At 36.8% G+C, this 18,323-nt stretch overlaps 1 protein-coding gene across 2 annotated transcripts in view; it reads right to left on the bottom strand.

The window, feature by feature from the left end:
- SUCLG2 (succinate-CoA ligase GDP-forming subunit beta) overlaps positions 1 to 18,323 on the bottom strand; it is a 112,738-nt gene that overhangs the window by 36,024 nt on the left and 58,391 nt on the right. For both annotated transcript variants that reach the window (XR_014696397.1, XM_084530756.1), the window contains exons 6-9: positions 17,967 to 18,056; positions 14,982 to 15,078; positions 11,187 to 11,348; positions 9,969 to 10,111 (exon numbers count right to left, since the gene is read on the bottom strand). Coding sequence is in view for 1 of the 2 variants with exons in the window: in XM_084530756.1 (XP_084386882.1) it covers positions 9,969 to 10,111; positions 11,187 to 11,348; positions 14,982 to 15,078; positions 17,967 to 18,056 (492 nt within the window). In the remaining variant the exon portion in view is untranslated. The remainder of the gene's footprint in view (positions 1 to 9,968; positions 10,112 to 11,186; positions 11,349 to 14,981; positions 15,079 to 17,966; positions 18,057 to 18,323) is intronic.

Here is an 18,323-nt window from a genome sequence, read left to right as displayed (position 1 = left end):
CTCAGCAACCCATTTACATAGAAATGGGTGGATGTTCTAACAGATCTTTTTCCTAAAAAAAAATGCCAATGATTTCAAAAGCTACATACCTTCCAGACCTGCACATTATTCTCAGTCACATCACTACGCCAGACATTTCAGATGGCATATGGGATTAATAGTAATATAGACCAGCATCACCTATCATAATCTGTTTCCTGTATTAGGATGCAAACCAGAGCACAATTGTCACAGCAGAGACAAGTAATACAGCTGTATTTATTCACATAGTTTTCCCTTCTTTCCCAATAACCACTGAACTGGGCACAGCAGTATTAGGTCACTTTTTCAGCTTAGAGACAGAAGACAAAAGGCTCATTAAAAAAAAAAAAACAAAAAGACACTGCTTCACATTCCCCCACCTTTCTTTTTTTCCCCCTTTAGCTTAGGCTTACCTTTACACTGAAAATCTTAGTACAATCTTTAGTCTTTAGAAGGTACTTTTATGATGGGGAAAATTATCTTTACATTTTGGAGATAAAAAAAGGTGATATGTGCTAAAATTAGTCTTATTCTTCAACTGACCTGTGCTCTATCTGTACTCAATCCATCAAGGGTGCTTCAGAAATTATAAGTAAAAACAGTTGATATCCATTTCACCGTCAGAAGAAGAGCATGTTCTACCCAATAAAAACGGCTAAAAGCACCTACTTGAAATATACAGTTCATCATCTAGGCCTGTTTCTAGCAGGAACAGATGGAGGTGAGGTGATTAGATTTCTTCTTTTTGATGGGAAAGAACAAACACTTTTGTAGACAGCCATAACACCTCAAACCACTTAAAAATAATGAGTAATAAAATGCAATTTTCTCTACAGAAAAGCTTAAGTAGCGAAACTAAAATCTTTATTAATACATTATTTAGAACTTGTATTATGAAATGATTATTCTTTCATTACTCTGTATGCTAGACGATCTCTAAATAGATTCATAATAAACTACTCATCTCAACAAGATGAATTACCAAATCTAGATTCCCAAAATATCTTCCCTTTTTATCCTAACTCTAAAATGAGTCACGTAAATTTTCAAAATTTCAAAATCAATGTGTAAAGTACAGTAAAGGATTAAACACTTTTCTGATGTATTATGCACGGCATTTCCTTCAAGTAGGCAATACGAACACCCACAAACATAACTGCACGTTATATTCCACACGCTGGATGTGATATCAGGCATTTGGCAATTACAGATGACACTGCCAAGTTTTCAAGACGAAGATTTCTCTTGTTTAAGTAATAGAAGACTTTCCCCAGTGTTATAAACCTCAGTCATCATACTAATCCAATATTTCCAATACTGGCAGTTAAAATAACAGACCTAGATTAACAGTATATGGATATCCACTTCCACCGCTGCTGCTCCACCAGCCCCAGCAGTGGACATTTTCCAGTGCAAGTGGTTCCTGCCATCTTACTACCTGAATCTACTGCCCTTTCTTGGCCTTAGGCCTGGTTTTGAGCTGAGATAGGTAATACGCTGCTATGACACTGAAGTAACATATAGGTATAATCAATTTATTACCATGTAATTGTCTTAACTCAAACACTTCCCACCACAGACCTACTGGCTCATCAAAGGATTGCTCAGAAAAGTCCCAATCCTCCATGGAGGAAGAAGCCCTTAAAAACACTTTATCACCCTGATCACTCATGAAACATAGCTCAGAACAAGCACAAAAATACAACAAATCTTGATCACATAGCAGCTATCTTAGAAACGGTAAGACTGTTATTTGAGGAGCTGAAAGTTTGTACTCCTCTGTACTTATTTCAGAAGAGACACCATTACAGGAGAAGATAATTGGCACACAAAATTTGAAAAAATTCAAGTGACCAAATATAAAGCCATCCACCAGTTGAAGGAAACAGGTCTCACTTCGCAGTGTGAAAACTGTTCAGATAGAGCTCTCCCACCTCCTTCACCACAGATCCACCCAAACCTAACAGCTACATTTCTATTGTGATCCCTTCACAAATTTCTCATTATTTCCCTTTAAAGGAAATGCTTGTAAATGTTGCCTATTCTGCTGTACAAGAGGTTACAAAATCTCTGCAAGTTTTTATCTTGCTTAGTAAGTTTATTTTCATATCCAGCTTTTAAGATTCATTATAGCCGACTTTAAAATGCCAAAAGGCACTCAACTTGTCAGTGTCAGCAAATAATGGCAAAGTCATGTTAAAGTATATTTACATACCAATTACTTAGGACTCAATAATACACATGCTCCTGAAAAATATATTACTCTTGATAATAAATCAAGAAAACTCTAAGCATTTAAAAAATGCATATTTGTCCTCACATTTTAATAAATATTGGCAATATGCTATAAGTCTTTAGAAATGCTTAAGTGAAATGAAAGAATGCTTTTTCAATACTTTAAGTGCTCTAAAAGATGGCTAGCCATTTTAATTTAATACCTGTGAAATTGCAAAGACACATTAGAAGAAATTCTTGCTCAAATTCTATTAGCCTGTATTTTCTCTCCAACATAGCACTAATAGAAATACGGGAAAAGTCCTAAATTACCCCAATAAGCCCAAACCCTATAGTATCTGTAAAAGAACTATGATTGTTAGTACTTTGCAGATGGATGTGCTCAATGTTCTCCATTAAAGGCACAGTATTTCTACAAATCACTGATGCAGAAAATACAATATGCCTTTTTCAACTTTTCCCAGCTTTACCAGATGTTTGAGCTCTGATAGGTCTTTTCCAGGCCTACAAACTGTCACCCTGTGATCTTAAACTTTCAAAGGCTTAAAAAACCAAAGCATTATTGCCCATGTAAAGCTACTAATCAGAGCTTTAGATTTAGAGCTGCTATCTGAAAGAGGAAAAGAAACCTGAAGTCCATCCATTGGATCCAAGGCAGAATCTACGCTTCCTGAGAGACTCAGGCTAAGTTTTTGTTTGAGGCAGTTCTTAAACGCTTGTATAACCTGTAAGCTCCTTATGCAAACTGCTGAAGGACTCAATCACCTTTTCTGCTGGGCAATTTTCAGAGCAACTAACTTAACTTTGCTCCTTTGAAACCTTACTGCATCTTGCCTTACCACAACTGACATTAACCTCCAACACTGGGCTGACTACCCGAATTAACTAATGGTTAAAAGGGCTCCCTACATACTATTAGGCAGTAACATTAAGACGACAGTAAAATCCAGCTTCTGAAAACTGTGGTATATCAATAATTTATTAGGCATCACCTTACAGAAATGTCAAAATCTTGACACAAAACCAACATTTTATTGACTACAGGTTTATTGACTACAACTTTCTTTTTTAAAATTTAATATTTCATTTATATGAGAGTAATGCTGAATACGAAGCTGCCACTAGTATATGGCTATGCAATAAGCAGTAAAGGAACAGTTATAACTTTTATCATTTCCACAGCACTTTTTTTTTTTTTTTTTCCTCAGAAGTACCCAGTAAACTCAACTCCACCATTTCTGGACACCTGTCTGGAGCTACGAGTGCTCTTCAGAGGTGTGAACACTGCACTTGTGGTAAGCACCTGCAGAACTACTGGGTCCTTTGAGTTCTGAACTTGGGCCTCGTAGATAGAGCACTGAAAGGAAAACCTACAGAGTGCTCTTGGGGAATGTGGGAGAGAGGAGGAGAGGAAGGAGAGTGATGGTTTCAATTGAAGTCGGCACGCCAGCTGGTGCTCTAGCTTGGATAAAAGCAACAGAATTCTGGTCACAGTTCCAATTTTCGGAATTGCTTCCACTACCACAGAGGTCTAGCACTGTTGGCACGTAGCCTATAACACAGAGACATTTTTCACTACAATAACTCTTCAGCTACAGTTTTTAGAGTACTCAAAACAGCATACAATGCTTCACCCTCTTGTGTGAATCAGAAAAACACACAAGGCATAAAGACTTTTCATGCTGTGTAAAGAAGAGCTGGGTAATGAAGTGTGTAAAGGGTGTATGATATTTGAATGAGAAAGCAAGAAGATTCCTAATGACTATGTAAGAATGGGGTTCCTCTGCATTATCTGAAATGACATGCAATCTGACAATTCAAACAAATCCAATGCTAACACTATTATACGTCTATAACTGAATGCTATTTACATTTCATTTTTTTTCTTTACCACTATATACACACTGACCTAGGGTGCATGTGTGATGGAGAGAAGGTTGCCTGATCCTACTGATTTTTGGCTTTGTATTCACACAACACTGAGAAATCTACTACTGGCAATTAGGAGTGAAATGCAGGAAGTGCATGATAAACTATTCACAGACAGCCTGTGCTCTACGGCAAGGCTTCCTATCGCTGCAAGTGTAGCCGTTTTATTTTTTATATTGTTTAAAAGTCTATGAACTATTTCCTACTTGTGACTTTTAAAGCTTAATAGCCCCCCCTTCCCAGTCCCCAAAGCACACTCCTCTCATACACACAGAAGTACCACGAGTAACACCACCACTAACCACTCTCAGCAACGGGCCAAGAAAACCCTAGAAGAAAATCAAATCAGCTGATCCTTTGTTTCTGGATGCTGCTTTCGATGTTCAAGCTGCAACTCTTCATAGATTAGTCAGACTTGACAATTCTGACTGACTGGCATGACAAATACTGCAACAGACACTCTGCAGACCGCATTAAACAGCTGTGCAAACTGCCTGCACTCACAACTTGGCTGCTGGTATTACTGTTGATTTTCACTTCATGCGATTGTGGTGTCTCAATGCCCAATCCTATACCAGGAACACCCCATGACAACATTCCCCTCTTCTTCTTCCAGTCTCTCTGCACTGCCCAAAGACTGTCTGAAGGGACGCCTCAGTGGGCACGCTGCATGGAGCACTTGGTTGGGAACAGAACAGGCACCTGGCAACTCCTAAGAAAAGGTTCACTGCCAAAACCCCTTTTTGGCCTAGGATTATAACACAACAGTCAAATGCTAGGCACAGATTCATGAAATAAGACAGATTTTTGCATCATTTCCAGAATAAAATCCCCTGCTTTATAGTCAAGCATAGTTGGAAACCATACTCAAAAGATCCTTCTCCCCTAAAACTACAAGCCAGTCTTTGTTTCAAGTTGTAGAGTGAGAGCAAAGAGGGCAGTAACACCCCAGGACAGTCTCTATGCTCCAAGCTGCCTGAATGCTCGCAGACTTTTGGAATTGTCTAAACTGAACTAGTTCACCCAATTAGTTTGGAATTCATTCACTCAAAATTAAGACCAAATAGGTTATAAAAGGCAGCTTTTTCTTTCCCTCCTTCAGCTTCTGAAGCCTGAGAAAAGAGTATCACAAAGCTTTTCTCTTAGTAGAGAGTTATGCCTTCTGTTGCCACATAACAGACTGCAACGTTAAGAAAACTAATACTAAAAATCCCTCAAGCCAAAAGGATAAGCTAGTCATAAAAATGTCTTATATAATAAGGATGGATAAGCTGTATTACTTTCACACCAAGCACAGCTGGAAAATAACTGAATTGCAAAATTATGATTTAATGATACCCTCTTTCAGAATTCGCTTCACTCTCAGATGTCTGGAAAATAAAAGCCCTGAGACCTCTGCTTCACACGCCACTTAATGGCAAGACACGTCAGTGCCATTACTTTTCCCATCACCAAAGTGGACAGAAAGATGCATCTGACATAAGCAAATGGGCAAAGTGAAGTGACAGGAATAAGAAAGCATAATCCACATTTAGTAAACAATAATCTGAATTTGGACTAGGGAATGGCTACAGGGAAAAAAAGTTGTGTGTGTTTGATATTAATTATTCCCTGGATATGAGTTAACAGATGTCACTACAGAGTATATTTTCCATAGAAATGTTTTTCATTCTGTCAATATTTTTTTTCCTATATGACAAACAAACTCTTGTTAACAGCAATTGATTTGATAAATCAATTTAGTAGCATCATCAAGGACAGGTGTCAAAAGAACATCAAAGGAGCTTTAGGGGGAAGAACAAAAACAACAAACAGTTTTGGCCTTTAAGCTCCTATATTTCAGTAGGGAGAAGGAACAAGGGACAGGAATACCGTGCAGCCAAAAATCTGAAAAAAGTCTATAGCCATGCCTGGGCCACACATCTGAAGTATACATAACATTTATGAGAGCATTAATGGGCAACTCTCTTATACCAGTAACCCATACTGTATTACATTTATTCTACTGTAGTAGTATGGGGGAGAAAGGCAGAGGATGTGACTTGCTTCAAGCTGTTGCTGAGATGCTTCTGGGTTTTGCCAGTCATCACCAAAAACATCCCACCAAGAGCCTATTCACTATGGGCTCCCATACTCACTAAGGTCTTCAAAATCATGATTCAGCCAGGCTGAGATCTGAAACTTCCCATGAAGACTTCTCTTGCTACAACACGTATTAAAAAGTTGAGAGAACAACTTGTGGGTAATTTAGGAGTGTCAGTGTTTGTTGGAGAAGCTCCAGGCCAAAGCAGAGGGCTGGATGGTGACTACGCTTCAATGTACCAGACAGCAGATTAATTGACAAGACTTTTTTCAGCTTTAGCCTTTTGGAAACCATTGAATCCTACAAACAGTTGTATGGTAACTTTCAGCAGCTCCAACACCCCGAATCCAGCCATCTTCCCTGTTCCTAAGACTAACAGAAAAGAGGGAAAACATCCCATCATTTGCCAGAGCAGACACACTGCACAAACTCAGAGAAAGAAGACAGACAGGAAAAAAAAAAAAAAGACCCTGGAATTTAGACTGTGAAAAGAAAGGAATTCAGAGCCATTGCCAATGGCCTGTCTGACCTAGGAAGGATTGGATATAGCAGGCTGCAAACAAGACCAGCAGAATATAAAAGGGTCACTGACTCCAAAGACAGCATTTCCATCCAAAAGCCAGTGGGTAACCTTTTGCAACAAACTTTTTTTCTTTTTTTAAAGAATTATAGACACTGACATCGGCCAGACTGAACCAACAGCAAACTATCAAACACTTTCAGTTTTCTCACAAATGGTATCTCCTAGCTTTACTAAATGAAATCATGGCATATCTGTATTTTATTATTATTATTTTACTTTATGAAGTCTATTTTGTATTAAGGAGAACGAGAGAGAGAGAGAGAAATCTATTTCAAAGTGCAGCAGTTGAACATTTCCTTCTGGAAGTTGTCTTCTCTTGCAACATCCTTAATTCTGCCAGTGCCATATTTCAGTGGAACTAGAATCAGTGCTGCAGACTGGTAGCTTGTTTACTCACCCCTCAGAGGCTCCATGTTTTTGGAGACATTGACAACAATTAATTGGCTTCAGAGTTCCCCAGAGTAAGTTTTTGTATTCTCAAATAAAGTGGGAATCAGGTTACAGGTCACAGGGAAATTACTGACCAGATACAAATTTTGAATGCGACATTAGACAACATAGCAATTAGACTGACTTACGGGACTGAAAACCTAGCATTAGTTAAGAAAAGAGAGGATTCATTCAATTATCTTATGTAACTAATGGACACAGTACATGGAAAGAGGAAATAACGGATGTTTATCATGTTTTCTGAGCAGAACAAAACAAAACATAGAATGCTTATTTTTTAATAGTTTGTAAACATACATTAACATTCAACTGCAGAGCAGTAAGAAAAGCTATGAATGCTTTAATGTTAGCCGGGTACAACTGCCAGCGTTATTAGTCTCCTATTACATACTGGGATATCAGCATACCTTCACGAATCCTAATTTCATTTTGTACATACTCTTCAACTACCATTAAGAGACATTTTCCACCTGAAGTCAAGTGCAACTGAAACAGTATAGCTGATGATCACAGTGACATAAAATAAGGGAAAAGGTGCTTGAATTGAAAGGGCTGATGACAACCACTTCAGAAATGACTTTTTTAAACCTGGCAAGCCTCTCAGCAATAAGAGCTGTGGTATGACTGGACATGTCCAGAGCTAGACTCAGAATAACTAGTTAATAACTTAAAAATGGACAATGGCAATAAATCTCCACAGAAATGCAGTGTCTGCAGCTGACAATGCTGTCACTTGTGTACGTACATCCCAGTTTTCTGTGAGCTACGTTCCTAGAGCAGAAAGCTTTCAGAAGCACCCTCCTTCCCCTGCACCACTCCAAATAGCAGAGTCCAGTGGGACTCTCAGCAATCATCCTCACCCTTCATCCTGGAGCGCAATAGAGAGAACAAACAAAAAAGAAATGCAACAGGGCTGTTCTGTGATTTTTTCCTGTGTAGAAAAGGTGTGAAAAAAAAACAAACCACACACCACAATCAGAAAAGGCATTCAAAAGGAAGAGAGAGGAGGCAACAAATGAATGAGGAATGAGTTATGATGCATTTAGGCTAAGCCTTCTACATTTTGGGCCAGTCATAAAGCCAGGAATGGCATAACTATAGCTGGCTACATAGACACAAGCATAAGTGACTATTTCAGGTCTTTTCCATTCTACCTTTTGCTTTGCCCCCACTGTCCCAACTAGCACAGCTTCACTATTTTTAGTTAAAGCTGCTAGTGTTAAATAGGAGAATATAGAATAGAAGGAGGATGCATTCACAAGTCAAATGTTGGATATGTAGACATCATATAGCTGAGAGCTACTGAAATGTCCTTTTTTCTTTTTAAGATTGTTTAAACTCGTTTTTCTTCAGCAAAATTAATACCTGCTGTTTGTGCTGTAGCAGACAAAAAACTTGTTTAGCATAGTGATAATCATGAGCTAAGTTGTGTATCTAAGACTTTACCACACCTGCTTCTCCACCACTAATACAGGTTTTAGAACTAAATTACATCTCAGCCAAACCTTGATTATCACACCAAGCATGCAGTGCAGAACTCACACAAATGAACGCAAGTATAAGTGTCTACTAGCATTAGACAATGAAGGTGTCTATTGTATTATATATTCCTTCCAAGAAATAAATCCTTCCTATATTCCATATAACTATCATATATTCCAGAATGTATCTCAAGTCCACTGATGCAGTTTTCATACAAAGGTGGTACTTAGATAAATTTATATTATACATACATTAAAAGTAAGGAGAGGGGATAGAAACACAAGAAAAAAAAAAAAAAAAAAGACAGAGATCCACAAAAATATAAAATGTTGAAATTAGGACTTCACTAGAGATGCTTAGGTACAAGAGATGGATAAGATGACCAAAGCGCTTTGACAGATTTTTATTAGTAAAAGAAAAATCTATGGCAACTTCGGTCCCAGCTACACAAAAGCGTAACTCCACGTCGGCAAGGCTGGTCAGCTGGCACCACTCCAGTGCCTACGCCTGATCAATATTCTCTTAGTAGCTATTCTGTTTCTGTCTGCAAACATGGGCCAATGACCTCAGCACACTAACATGCATCTCTAGAAACAACTATGCTCATCACACACAGGCTCAAGCCTTCTCCTGTTCAGGAAAAGAGAAACTGCACCTCCATCTGCAAAAGAAACAGTGCTCCAGGATAGGATAGCAGCCTGTGAATGTTAATTAAACACTGCATATCCTGTAGTATAGAATCAGATATTGTAGAAACCTCAAGGAATTAATGTTTTGCTTAACTCAAATTTTCCTTCTCACTTACTGTGGCACTACACTGTTAGGAATTACATTTTAAGCATCTATGTATCCTCACAAATTCCCCTTAAGGAGTCAGATGCACAAAGTTCAGCACTGCAATGCCCAACTATACCACACCTGCATTTCTTTGTTGAACTACCTTGAAAAAGTGCCCACTCAAGGCTGACTAGCAAATCCACATATGGATTAGGAACTGAAAAGTCAATCCATTGGCTCAGTTAAATCATTTTCTTTTCCAACAGTTCCTTTAATAACTCATCCACTACCTTTACACTGTTAGCTGTATTTTCAGCATACTGTATACATAGATCTATAACACAACTGTATTGCACAGGGAAGCTCCCTGTCCTAAACCAATTTATTTTATTATTATTATTATTTTACCTTTGGATCAGCAGTCAGCAGTTTGAACGCTTGATACACCTGTGCTTCTTTCACACCACCACCAAGATCCAAGAAGTTGGCTGGCTTTCCACCGTTCAAGGATATTATATCACAAGTTGCCATTGCAAGACCAGCTCCATTCACTGCAATTGGAAACATCTGATTTGTGAAAAGGATTAAAAACATAACAGAGCAACCAAAATAATAAGGCCCAAAATGTTATGCAAATATTTCTCAATAGTTCAGTGCCTATTCAAGGATATCCATCACAATACATAGTTTAAAATCAGTTGCATACACACCAAGCATTTAGAATTCGTTATGGTTGTATCAGTTTTAGGACTTATAAATGCACCTTCCACTAGGCACATTTGAGCACTGCAATGGAAGCTGGAGAAATACAAAAACTTCTGTTTCAAAAAAAAAAAAAAAAAAAAAAAGGAGAAACTTCTGGAAACAGTGATCCCATCATGAGTTCCCCTCTGTTGTGATAACAATAGATCAAGCTTTGTATTACTGTAAAACAGACAACTAAATTCTAGGGACAAGTATCAGGCACTCCTAAACCTGCCTTCTGTTTTGTGTTTGCTCCGGTCTAAAAGGATCTTCTAGATTTGTGGTTGGAGTACATATTTAAGCAGTGTGAACTCCGGACATTTTCTAAAACAAGTCATGTTTTTGTTGTCTCTTCTAAACAGAAGATTAATTCCTATCTTACAGAAAAATAAAACAGTAAATGTTATTTTCCTTTTAATAATCAAGCAGCTTTTTCAGAAACTTCTCTTAAACAGAAATGAAGTTTGATATTTATTTGTAAGAGGGAATATCTTGTTTTTACACACAAACTTTCAAAGTGCCTTCTAAGTAACACAGACACATTTCTGAAAACTAATCAAATTTTAATGTCTTTTTGTGTTTTATTTACTGGAAAGATCAATTGAATCAGCTTAAAAGTTCAAAACATAGAAACCCCAAAGGCTCTCCATTCAGCCTGCCTTCTCTTTGACAACCCACATGCCCTGTCTGCCTGCTGTAGCCTTTACCACGTCTTCAACACAATTTCAGTTTCAGTCCTGCAAGAACTTGTGGAAGGGCAGACAGCCTCAGAAAAATAAACTGGTATCACAGGTGGATTGAATGTCAGAATTTAAACAAAGTCTATACATTGAACAAGTATGAATTGTCTTCAAATGTTTTTTTGGATTTATTTGTTCTTACCAAAGCAAGCAATATTTCCATCCAGTCCTATATATTTTAAGTCATATTTGGCAGCTTCATTCTCTATAGGCTCATTTTCAGACTTGTCATCCATGGCAAATATTTCTTTTTGCCTAAATTCTGCATTGTCATCAAAGTTTATCTTGGCATCAAAGCAAACCACTAAGGAAAAAAAATATAAAAACATATAGGCATTTAGAAATTACAGTTAGACAGAGCTTCTGAAATATTACTGTTATTGCTGACTACTACAGGATGGAGGGGGAAAGAGGTCCTCAGGGTTTGATGATGAAGCTCCTGCACTGATTCCAGCACAAAAAGGGCAAGCTTTTCTTAAATCCTATTCTAAAAAAAAAAAAAAGGTAGATCAAGTGTCTTCACACTACACAGCCATATGCCTTTGTCATGGGACAATCTTCTACGTTTGCTTTAAACAAAGTGCCCCTAAGTTATGAACACAGGTTTTATGAGTTGGATGGGTGGTCTGCAGGAATTTCATAAGACAATTTACTCTCAATATTTTGGAAAGTCAGCAAGTATAAAAGATAACAGACTAGTAATATTTGGTAACATGCACTCATATTTATAGGTGAGTAGTATAAAATTTTTCTCCTTAGCCAGATTTTAAAATTTTAATATTTTACGCTATTTACACATTATTTCCCTAAAGATCTAAATTAAAACAACTTTAAAACAATATACATTAAAAAATATCAAAACATGATTTTTATGTCAACATCCATTATGGTTTCCAAAATAAGTTTAAAAATAGCTACACCTGGCTATATTAAATAATAAATATCAAAGACTAGCTAGTAGGCATAATAATCATATAAAACCAAACAGTAATAGAAATGCATGTAGAGTAAACTGGTTATTTGCCTATTTACCAACTCATTATTTTTATGGGCTTGCATAAGCAAACATCTCATTAGATTAAAATGTTTTAAGTAAATATAAGACTATATACTTATCATTTTACTATTTAAGTAATTTGGGTTGTACTAGATTCAGATAATTACTAACTGCAGCATAATTGATTTCTCAAAGCAAACCAGTCAGATCTAAATGCCTTTCAATGCTGCATCCAGAATCTAGTCCAGCTTTCCTTTCTGTTGTACTTTAATTCGTATTGCTTTGAAATACATACACGTTATGTGTGCACCTACTCATAGGCACTGTACATACCTCTGCAATTAGAAGCCAATGACAAAAAGAAGAAAATTTGATACAGATACCCATCAATTAAAATAACTGAACACACAATCTTTAAGCATGCAAAAGACAGATACAGTCTCAATCATTGTTGTTTGTTTTGCTTTCCTTTCTTTTTAAATACCTTTGACTTGTAGCCAATACCAGATTAAATTAAAACAGAATCAAATTCAGTTTCATGACTTCAGTTTTAGAAAACTATTAATGAGTTTTTACATATAATAAATCTCTATTGAAAGAGTCTAGTTCTTGCCTTGCAACTCACTGTGTGGAAAACTGCCAAAACGAGAAATACCTTGCATCCAGTTTTTGTTAACAAACTGAGACCTGTACCACTTTTTCTCTTCAAGCTTTCAGTTCCTTACATTGCGAAAACAACTCAAAACTAGGGAAAAAATGCATTTTCAGAACCCTAAGTTTACCTTAGACATGAACATCCTCAATGACACAGTAATAGAATCTCATTTCTACAGAACATTCATCTTTAACAAAGACCATGCTGTACAAAGCAGCAGAAAAAACACCTAGTAATACTTATCAAACCATTTTCACCATCAAAAGCACATTGTTACATGCATGATAGATTTTACAAATGAATTTTTCTTCTGAACAAATATCAAAGAAAGCTCCAACAAATATTCATGGAGTATTTCTGTTGGTTTTGTTAGCAGTGTAAGATTTATGTCATCTGCCAATTCAATAGCTTACACTGAGAACAAACAAACCAAAAAAAAAAAAAACAACAACAACAACAAAGAAACTGGCAGTTACAGGCTTTTGACCCGAGAGTGTTAACAAAAGGAATCTGAGACAGAATTAAACAAAAGGAAATACATAAGACAATGCATTTTGTAATGGAAATTCACACAAGTGAAAAACAGAAAGCACAGCAAGAAATAAATCCATCTTAACCATTACTTTGACAGGAATAATGGTCTTTGTATAGTCTTATTTTATCATTAGAAATAACTGCATTAAGCTACTGAAATGTTCTCCCATTTGTTTTATCTTTATGCTGCTTTAGGACACTTCAAATGGAGAAACTGCTAGCAAAAAAAAAAAAAAAAAGCATGCAGGATGCTATCTGTGTATGTCTGCCAGTAAAATGGCTTTCACAGCTTGAAACCTTCTCTGTTTCTGCTCCTCAGCTTCCTGGATGCAAAATACATGGGAAGAATCCTTGTAGAAAAGGATGAAAGGAGCATAAAAACTCTCACCATCATCCTTCAAATTATGCCCTGCTTAATATCAATAGCCATTCAAGAAAAGCTAATTTGGCAACTTAACCAAATCAGTTTACTTTTTCTACAGTGCTGCCTCAAGCAAAGGTTCAAATTTACTGTCACTGTGGTCCTGTACATCATCTTTTAGGACCGAAAGTTTTTTTTTCCTCTCATTGCTAACCATTCCTTCCTTCTTTTGCCCTACCTACTAGTCTACCAATTTCCCTTCTGTGTTGGCCAGACCTGTCCTCAATGATTTGTTTTGAAGTGATCATCATCACCTGCAGGAATATTCCAGAAATTTTGGAGAACCTATTTTAAAGGTCTCATTCATCCGCAAACATAAAAGTAAGTATCACGTGTTGCACTTGAAAATTCAGACTATTAATTTTACAAGGCATTACGTCATTGTTGTGCTTTAACTTTACTGCACAACACATGGAAATGTCCTTCTGATCTCATTCCCAACTGGTTCTACCAAGGCTAATGGATCTACATAGACAGCAGGGAAAAAAAAACAAACAACCTATTGGGCTCTGAAGGCAAATTTTTCCATTTCTGTTTAAAATGCAGCCTCTATAATAGAACTGTACTGGTCAACAGCAGGGCTTTTTGTTTGTCCCCCAGTACATGTTTCACAAATTGGATAAGAACCACTGAAATTAGAATTAGCTGGTGAGAATTTGACTCTCATTTATTAAGCTGAGTGAGGTTTACAATGCAGAAACTATTGATTCAATGTGCACATTAATATGGTGCCTCAAATGAGCAGTGAGTGCTGCCTAGTTTTTGGAAAACTAACTAGCAGAACAATGTAAGTGCTAAATAAAATTCCTTTTATTTACCCTATACACTCTTGGACCTGTATTCATGGTAGAAACAGATCAATCAACCATTTTCTTTCCAAAGCGTGTAGCCAAGTGTCAGTTCCAGTTGCAATTTCTCCTGTGCTCTGGTATGTTGTAGAGTCGTAGGTAACTTTAAATCATGAGTGCATATGTTTACGAATCTAAAATAACAAATTTATTTCTCCACAATCTCAATAATTCTAACAGCATTAACAATAAAATAAAATAAAAATAATAAGAAAAAACAACTTCATACAAATAGAGCAGAGAATGTTGCTGTTTCTCACCACGCATAACATGTAGAAGCTGATACTTCCAGTATTTGGATGAAATAATAAAAGGTATTGAAATGTAAAATCTGCCGTGGGAATATTTATGAATATTGCTTAAATTACATTACAAAATGAAATTAATGCAAAGCTGCTGCTACAGCCTTTCATGCAATTTAATTTATAGTTTGCATAAATAAAGGAAACAAATGAATGCATTATAACTCTTTAATTTCTTACCTTGCCCTTCTGGAGTTTCACCAAAGGGATTCACTTCAACCTGAGTGGCATCAATTTTCAAGAAAAGATTATACAGCTTCTTAATTTGATCTGCTGCCTAAATTTGATCAAGAGATTTACAGTTACCACACAGAAAAATAAAAGTTTATGTTTTCAAGGCAAAGGTAAACCATTATTGATTATTGTTAATGTATTAAATTGCACTAGCTCTACATAATTACAGCTTTTATTTCTGTTTTCTTAATCATATTTACATACTATCTAAAATAGCTATAATAGGGCAATATGATACTGCATAACATTTAGTAAGCACTCATTTAAAGATTACATGAACTGGAGATTTTCTACAAAATAAACAGCACAATTACTACAGACAACTTTAATTTTAAAAGCGCCTAACAGTTCATAATGACACGTTCTCCAATATGCTGAGATCTAAGTTGCATATACATTAATCAGTCTAAACTCCAGAAACTACAAAGCTCTATGTACACACAACTGACTATAGAAAAAATATACACATTTCTCCTTCCTACATCACTCCAATGTTTTCTTAAAGAAATTGTGTCAGAAGTGTGCTCGTTTATTCCCTGAAGTATACTCTTGCTTGTTCCTTATTGCTCCTCACCATCTCTCTCCCAGTGACTGGTTTGGGGCCAAAGTATTGTGACTGACTATAAACATCCAAATCATTTGTTCATATGACATTCTTCCATTAAAAGAACAGTTTAGCCTTCAACAACAGCAACATGAACTTGCATTAAAAAAAAATCTCTTTGGTTCATTACACAGTGACAAGCTATTTGCTGAAATGAGTTTGCAGATGAAGAAGTATCCTAATAAAGAACCCTTCAAATTTGTTCCTTCATTACTGATCATTTAACTGAAGTATACAAACCAAAAGTATTTGTGACTTTTCGTACTAGCAAAGTGAATGAGAATAAAAACCGCAAATCAGTTTTCTCCCACAACTTCATGCCTAAGAGAAAACATTATGATTGAAAAGACTCAACCCCAATGCAGCACTACATCAGGAAGGACATGACTGGCAGGTTGAGGAATGTTCCTTCTCCCTTCAACTCAGCGATGACAAGGCTGCACCTGGAGTCCTACATCCAATTTTGGGTCCCACACTCCCAGGCAAAGAGAAGTGGACAAAGTGGACAGGGCTACATATAGAGGGCTCCCCAAATGGCTCTGGGACTACAACACAGGACCCATAATGAGAGGCTGAGGGAGCTGGGCTTGCATATTCTGGTGAAGAAGATGCAACAGCAGCCCATAACTATGGTGAAGAGCAGTTACAAAGATGAGGAACTGAACTCTTCTCACTGGAGGCAGACAGTACAAAAAAGACATAACACCCACAAGCTGTGGGTTGGGGAGGTTCAAACTGAACATTAGAAAAAACAACACCTTTTTCACTAGGCAGGTTCTGCAACATTGGAGAAGGTTGACCAGTGTGGTCAGGGAACATCTGTCTTGGAGGCTTTCAGGGCTTGGCTAGACAAAGTCACAGCTGATGAGCTCTTATGTTTGCAATGGCCCCAGTTTGAGCTGGAGACTGCACCAGCTGACCTCCAGAGGTCCCTTCTGACCAACACGCCTAAGACTCTTTAAAGAGTTATACTTTGGAAGCAGCATACAAATTGCTTATGAAGTCTTCCCTGCTGAAAAGTTATTACCAGCTCAAGCATTCTCAGTGGTTTTGACTTTAAAAATTTATCAGACTTATAAACCTGTACCCACTAAGGCAGCAGTTTCCTTGGCACGGACAGTCCAGTTGACAAACTATCCTAATACCACATTGGTAAGGCTATCACAGTTATGCTAGGGACAAAGTCCCACCATGCATCCCACAGAGAATCTGGGCAACCTGAAAAACTGTTGCTGCCCCAGCATGCTGTTGTAATTTCAGCAGATCACCAAAATCGCTTAAGTTTTATTACAGGCTGCTCTATCTTTCAGCACCTCTCTGAATCAGGCAGCTTAATGTCACCATTTCCCTTTCTCAAGCCTCTTCAAGGCAAAGCATAAAATCCCAGCCATGGAGTACTGAATACATAAGCAAATACTAGAATTCATCTGAATAAAAACTACATCCCTATGATTCAGTGAATTCCTTTGAGGAGCTGATAGCATAAGGAAAGAAATGCACGCACTGCAGTATTATTTAAATGTATTGTTGAAAAGTCCATGTATAGTTGTTAATAATTAAGTACCAGAACTCTTCAAGGGTTGAAAGGTTCTACAAAATCATTTCTCCTCATTAAATATACAGCTAACTCTTCAAATGTGTGTTAATCAACTTAATGATTATGCATTTGTTAATTGCGCAGTTGGGATAGAAAATAATTAAAACTGCTGAATTGAAAATAAAGGAATTCTACAAAAATGACAGTTTGATACTATGGAAAAAAAAGGCAAAAGTAGCTAAATATTGTATCTGTTTTCCAGTCACCTGAGTTAAATTAAACAACCTTTTTTTCTCAGCAGAATTATTCATAAAGGCAAAATACCTTGCATACTTATGTTCTATGTGGAATTCCAATACATATAAGAGATACTGAAAAGATAAGCTGGTAGCCTTTTGGTTTTATTTTGAGCTGAAGTAATAAAAAAGGCTTCAGTTACACAAAAAGATACACTTCTCCACGTTAAGGGCCAGATCTTCCAAAAAAAAAAAAAAAAAAAAGAGATGTACCTGTGTAATTCACTGTGTTCTACTGGAATTCCAATGAAATAGGACACTTCTATGTGGTATCAATTGCTTCAAATCCAAAGGACGTTTAGTTTGGAACAATAAGGTCCTTGATCAAATTGGTAAACCCCGATGACATTTATATTGGGGCAATTTAGTATTTAAAATGTCAAAATGGTCTTGGTCTAATAAAAAATTAGCCTCTCATGTATGTTTGGGAAGCATTACCATACAGTTGAGCTAAAATGTCTTCAGTAAAAACTGAGGGAGTAGAGTCAAGTCACCTGCTGTTGTAAAGGTCCTTTGAAACCCAAATTTTTTGCCATCTGCAGTGCCTGACGATCTTGAATGCCTTCGAAAATATCTATTTCCTCCTGTAACAATAATATGAATATTTAGTTATATTTATGCAATCTGAATGGAGATTTTTAACTTCAAAAGGAAAACACTTAGTATATATTTGCAAATTAGTAATTAAAATATGGCTGTTTGCCAAAGTTTCTCTGAGACTGAGGCTACAGCAGCTGCCTATAGGGTATGTTATAATTACCACACTATCTATGAAACAGTCCTTCCAAAAAATATATAATTCTTCAGGGTGGCATGCTGACAAGACAATGTGACACCAGTTTTCACTTTTA

This window comes from Aythya ferina (genome assembly GCF_964211825.1).
Source record: "Aythya ferina genome assembly, chromosome: 10".
NCBI classification, from domain to species: Eukaryota; Metazoa; Chordata; class Aves; order Anseriformes; family Anatidae; genus Aythya; species Aythya ferina.
Note: the sequence above shows the minus strand (reverse complement) of the source record. Positions and strands in the feature narration are given on the sequence as shown.